At 31.9% G+C, this 6,447-nt stretch overlaps 1 protein-coding gene across 1 annotated transcript; it reads left to right on the top strand.

Moving 5' to 3' along the window:
- Positions 1 to 1,981: 1,981 nt before the first annotated feature.
- On the top strand, positions 1,982 to 2,920 carry LOC122439240 (olfactory receptor 2L8-like). Its single transcript, XM_043464331.1, has one exon. The coding sequence runs from the start codon at positions 1,982 to 1,984 to the stop codon at positions 2,918 to 2,920; it is 939 nt and encodes a 312-aa protein (XP_043320266.1).
- Positions 2,921 to 6,447: the final 3,527 nt, after the last annotated feature.

Raw genomic sequence — 6,447 nt, 5'->3', positions numbered from 1 at the left:
TCAGTTATTTTGGACATATATTCAGAAGGGCAGCTGTTGAATCATATGGTGATTCTGCTACTTTTTTAGATATTGCCATAACATTTTCCTAAATGGTTATACCATTTTGCACTCCCACCAGCATTACATTTACACAGTTCTAGTTTTTCTCACATGTTTGTCAACACTTTCCCTTTTAAAAAATAGAAGATTCTTAAAAGATAATATTTTAAAAATAAAAAAGAAGATAGCACATCTCACTTTTATGAGATGTGCTATCTCATTATAGTATTGATTTGAATTTTCCTAATAATTAGTCACGTGGAACATCTTTTCTTGTGTTTATTGGGCCATTTGAATATCTTCTTTGCAGAAATGTTTATTCAAGAGTTTTCCCTATTTTAAATTAGTTTATTGGTTGTTACTGAGTTGTGCAGTTCTTTATCTATTCCCTATATAAATCCATCATCTGATATATATTTTGCAAATAACTTTCCATTTTATGACTTGCTTATTCATTCTCCAGATAAATGTCTTCCATGAACAGGAGTTTTTAATTTTAATAAAGTCCAATATATCAATATATATATGCTTTTGGTCACATACGCTTTTCATATCCAAGAAAGCACAGTTAAATTCAATGTCTTTAAACTTTCTCTGTCATTAGCTCTATATTTAGTTCTTTGATTTTAGTTAATTTTCATATATGATTTAAGGCAATCACCCAAATTTTATTAACTGGACCAGTAAATCCAGTTTTCCAAGCAACTTTTGGTGAAAAGATCTCTAGTGAATGGCTTTGAGACACTAATGAAAAATCTTTTCTCAAATTTATGCATTTTTATGGTTCTCTTTTATTTTGTTGGTTTATGTCTATCTTCATGTCAGTACTACTATCTTAAAATCATCATAGTTTTATAGCAAAATTTAAATAAAAAACAGCTAGTTATCCAAATCGGAGAGGGAAATGGTAACCCACCCCAGTATTCTTGCCTAGAAAATCCTGTGAACAGAGGAGCCTGGTGGGCTGCCGTCTATGGGGTTGCACAGAGTCAGACACGACTGAAGCGACGTAGCAGCGGCAGTTATCCAATTATTTTATGAGATGCTTTTTGTTATATTAAATACCTTAGGATTTCAAAAGAATTTTAGGATATGTTTTTCTATTTCTATGAAAAAAAAAAAAAAACCTCATTCAGACTGTGACAGATATTAACAAATACTTATCATATAAATATCAGGGAAGCAGAGAGATATTACACATGCTTTTTAAAAGTGCTTGCACAGATTTAACAAATATACAAGGAGTGCAATGTGTACGTATTCAGGTAAAGGCTTACTTTAATCACAGCATTGAGGAACTCACTGAAAAGGCAGAACAGAGTGACTCCTTGTAAATTATACCTGACAATAAGGTTCATTTTAGATTTTACAAAAGATAGATCAAAATAATGTTTGCCTTCTAAGAACCTTGGTTTGACACTTCTATTTGAAGAGAACTAATATATATATATATATATGCTCCTCAGCATATTTGATAGGTTGCTGGTCTTAGAGGTAAGACTTAGAAATGAACTATGAAAGGGAAATCATATCTTGATAATAGTAAACAGTTATCACTAATAATATTATACAATGTGTGAATTTACATTGATTTCCTATGAATATATTCTGAATACAGAATCTGAGATTGTTGTTATTTGAGAATGGATAGGGCACTACAACATGTGTATTCTAATGATCTCATAATTAAATGGTTTTCTAACAATAAAAATTTATTGGAAAACATTTTGTTCAAAAATGTTTTTATCTTTATATTTTAATCTTTGGCTCAAAAATAAGACTATTTTTTTTCTAAAATTGATAAGTTCAGTTCTTAATTTAAGAGGTAAAAAATGTTAAATAATATGTTTTTATTAAAATAATAAATTAAAAATACCTTTTTGTTTCAAACTTAGCTTACTCTTCTGTCTGCCCTTAGGAAAAATTATATGAATGACTCATGGAAAACCGTAATCAAACATCAACTGATTTTGTCTTATTGGGATTGTTTCCCTCATCAAGATTTGGCCTGTTTCTTTTTATTCTCATTGTTCTCATTTTCCTATTGGCTTTATTTGGCAATCTTTCCATGATCCTTCTTATCTTTCTGGACGTCCATCTTCACAAACCCATGTATTTTTTACTTAGTCAACTATCCTTAATTGACCTAAATTACATCTCAACCATTGTCCCCAAAATGGCTTACAATTATCTGTTTGGAAATAAATCAATCTCATTCATTGGATGTGGGGTACAGAGCTTCTTTTTCTTGACTTTAGCAGGTGCAGAAGCATTGCTTTTGGCCTCTATGGCTTATGATCGGTATGTGGCCATTTGCTTTCCTCTTCACTATCCCATCAAAATCAGCAGGCGAGTGTGTGTGTTGATGATAATAGGATCTTGGGTAATGGGCTCTATCAATTCCTGTGCCCACACCACATATGCCCTCCATATCCCTTATTGCAGATCCAGGGCCATCAATCATTTCTTCTGTGATGTCCCAGCCATGTTGACTCTGGCTTGCATGGACACTTGGATCTATGAGTACACGGTGTTTGTGAGTACCATCCTCTTCCTTTTGTGCCCTTTCATTGGTATTGTATGTTCCTATGGCCGTGTTCTCTTTGCGGTCCATCACATGAACTCAGCAGAAGGGAAGAAGAAGGCCTATTCAACCTGCAGCACCCACCTCACAGTGGTGACTTTCTACTATGCTCCCTTTGTTTACACTTATCTACGCCCAAGATATCTCAGATCTCCAACAGAGGACAAGGCTCTGGCTGTCTTCTACACCATCCTGACCCCAGTGCTCAATCCTGTTATCTATAGCCTGAAAAACAAGGAGGTTATGGGAGCGCTGAGGAGAGCAATTCAGAGAATCTGCTCTGTAAAAACATAGACAAAGTTTTGGCATGAATGTTAGTACTTGGATATAAATCCATTTATCATCAGAATTCAATAACTTAAAAGGGAATTTTTCAATTAAATGCCAAGTGTAAAATTAATATAGAGGTGAAGAAAGTCAATCATGTTTCAAAAAAATTATCTTGCATATATAGAATATCAAGACTTAATCTTTATATTCTCCATGTTGTTGTTTCCCATCAGTTTCAAATGGTTTTCTTCCCTCGTATGTTTTCAATTAAAAATTTTCTTTGTAATGAAGTAATGAAAATGGAAATGATTTTAATTAACTGAAGTTATTATTCAACAGAGATACTTCTATTTACCATTTATTTTCCTAAATTTTTAAAACATGTTTTCTGGAAGTATTGATCAAATTAAAAGACTTTTTGTTCTTTTCACGGTATTCCTGTAATTACCAGTAACAGTTATTTTTTTCCTTCAATATGAGGAAACTTTGTTTCTGAGATTTAGCTGAGATTTCAACAGGGATTCTCAAGTCTTTGCATCACTCTAAGTGGAAAATGACAAGTTTATATTTCTTTTAGGGTGGTGAGTTTAATATCCAGCATATCTGGGGATCAACAATAAGGACAAGGATACACCAATAGAGATTGAGGAAACTGAAGTTAATTATAGGATTGATGGCTTCAATGATTTAGTCTAATTAGTGGAACTTGGAAATAGCAAGGTCCTTCTTGCAAGCATCCCCACACTTGGAATATACTCAGTTTACCTCCTAAGTTGCTCCTACTGTTCTTATATTAGATAATGTTTCTCAAATGAGATTTTATTCTCCACTTACTATGTCACATAATTCTGTCAAACCAGGTTGGAGAAAGTTAACTTTCATGAATCAAATTTAGCCATTCATATAATGATTAGGTTACTTTCCTAAACAGATTTCCCACTACATTAAATAAAACTCCATCAGCTCAAGTGAACTTCCAGGGTAAATTGTTATCAAGGATCAGTACAAAAATGCTCTTTACCTCTAAGATGTGGCAGGAGAGGGTAGGTTCATATTTTACATAATCTGTATGGCACAGTACAAAGTGAAAATATGTGGCCTCTTGTTTCAAACAGCAAAAAATGATGCATTATTGCTGCTCAAATATAGTTTTTTCCTCAAATTTATTTCATTAGTTATAAAACACAATAAAAATCATAAGCAACATATTTGTGTCAGAATTTTTTATCTAATGACATAGATATTTATTTATGTGATATATTTATTGATTATAAGGTTTGGGGGTTCACTTTTTCCTGAATTTTCATCTGAATTTGTAATTTAGAAACTTTATTATCTATCTACATAACTGAAAGTGATTTCAGTCACTTGTGATTACATTTTTATTATTTTCTTTCTTTTGTTGTTTTAAAAGAATCACTCTGCTCATGTTACCAGAGCTATTAGGAATGTTAATAGTTTGTGAAAATGTTGAGCTAAATTTAATAAATTAAATCAAAATATATATTTTTGGATGGAGAGATTTGATAACTCTCAAGAGGAATTTTTTTTTATAGAAAGATTAATCTCAAGAAGCATTTTCAACCCATCAATTCCGAGTCAATTTAATGTAAATCTAAGTTTAACTTAAATATAAATTAATCAAGGGTTCTTTATTGATTTCTGTCAAATCTATGGTAATTTGTGAACTTTGTGTAAGAAACTAGAAGTGGCTTTGTGTTTCAAATGCCAAATCACACATTTTATCACTATAGCTTTAATTACAAATTAAGTTGATATTAAAAATTTTTTGTCAATAATTGTTTTCTGAAACCTTACAGGAAAAAGTGTTATTTTCCATCAGTGATTTTTCACTATAATTAATTTTATATCTTTAAATAATGTTTAAATACCATTTCTACTTCTAAGTTTATGGATATTTGCTTTTCAATGTTTCAATAGTTTTTAAGACCATATATTCTTTACTCTTTGATGAATGCTGATAATTCCTTGATATGCTTTATTGGAATGATAATTTGTGCACTCTTAGTTTGCAATAATTTACTGAAAAATAATTGCTCCTAACAGACAAAGTCCCTTCTGTCTCCTAGGCAGTAACTGCTTCACCCTTGTTGTTGAACCTACAGTTGTTCTCATCACCACCACCTTCCTTGACCCCTGTTTCAGTCCAACCAGTCCCTTGGATTCCTATGACCGAAGATCTTCATTTGTTTTGTTTGTTTTCTAGGTAAATTAATTACTAGGCAGATTGGGTTAAGGAAAACCTTTCATAATCTCTTATTATTAAGACCAAGTGAACAGGAAAAAAAAAAAATTTGTCTTTTAACAGAGAGAAAAAATCTCCAGTTTTATACCAGTTTATTTTTGACATTAAAAGTCACCTACTTAATTAAATTCATTTCAATCATATCTGTTTCTGGACACATAAAATTTCTTTCCAGACTCTTTTTCCATAAATCTTCTTTTACTGAAAACACACATCCTACCTTCCTTGCATATGAAGATGTTTCTCTTATCTAGCTAGTAACTTTAATCACATATATTTGGACTTTTTTAACCCCAAGAAAACTTTAATTTCTGGAGAAAACTAAAATGTATGAAATATAAACTGTTTTTATTTTCTCTTTCTAATGCTAATATAAAATAGCATTCTATAGATTGGCAAGCTTGTACTTCTTATAATTTCTAGAAATGTGATTTTTTATAGAAAATTTCTCAGTGTGGTACCAAAAGTATCTATTGATAGTCCCAAATAGCTTAAGTTTCTCTGTAAAAGAAAGCCCATGTTCAGCAATATATGTTTCATTATTTTATCTTTTAAGGAAATAATCTAGATATTCAAGGAACTTAACTGATATTTAACTTAACTTACTAAAATTTAAGAGTTTAATTTAACCAGAGATAATTGGGAAATTAAGTACACTAGATATACTATAAAACTATTACTGCTAAATATTACACTAAAACCTCTTATTTATGTTTTATTATTTGTTCTTAAAAACCATGTTTGATTATCTTCCCCCCAAAAGTCAATAACTCTTCACTGGACATTGGAAAACCTCAACCATTATCCTAAGTGATTTTTCTGGCTGCCAAAATTTTTAAGAGAGAGTACAAGGTTATTTGAGTTTTAGTAACTTTCATTTAAGTATTATATTTAATGTCTTTTGAGGGAGGTCACCATTATCTTCATTATCTCAACCATAGTTTAGCCCCAGGTAAATAGAAGGGAGGGAACACAGCTCCAAATATCAACAGAAAATTGGATTCAGTTCAGTTCAGTTCAGTTGCTCAGTCAGTCTCTTTACAACCCCATGGACTGCAGCACGCCAGGCCTCCCTGTCCATCACCAACTTCTGGGGTTTACTCAAACTCATGTCTATTAAATTGGTGATGCCATCCAACTATCTCATCCTCTGTCATCCGCTTCTCCTCCTGCCATCAATCTTTCCCAGCATCAGGGTCTTTTCAAATGAGTCAACTCTTCCTATCAGGTGGCCAAGTATTTGAGCTTCAGCTTCAACATCAGTCCTTCCAATGAACATTCAGGA

Source organism: Cervus canadensis, chromosome 4 (genome assembly GCF_019320065.1).
Source record: "Cervus canadensis isolate Bull #8, Minnesota chromosome 4, ASM1932006v1, whole genome shotgun sequence".
NCBI classification, from domain to species: Eukaryota; Metazoa; Chordata; class Mammalia; order Artiodactyla; family Cervidae; genus Cervus; species Cervus canadensis.
The sequence above is the reverse complement of the archived record's forward strand: the minus strand, read 5'-3'. Positions and strand labels throughout refer to the sequence as shown.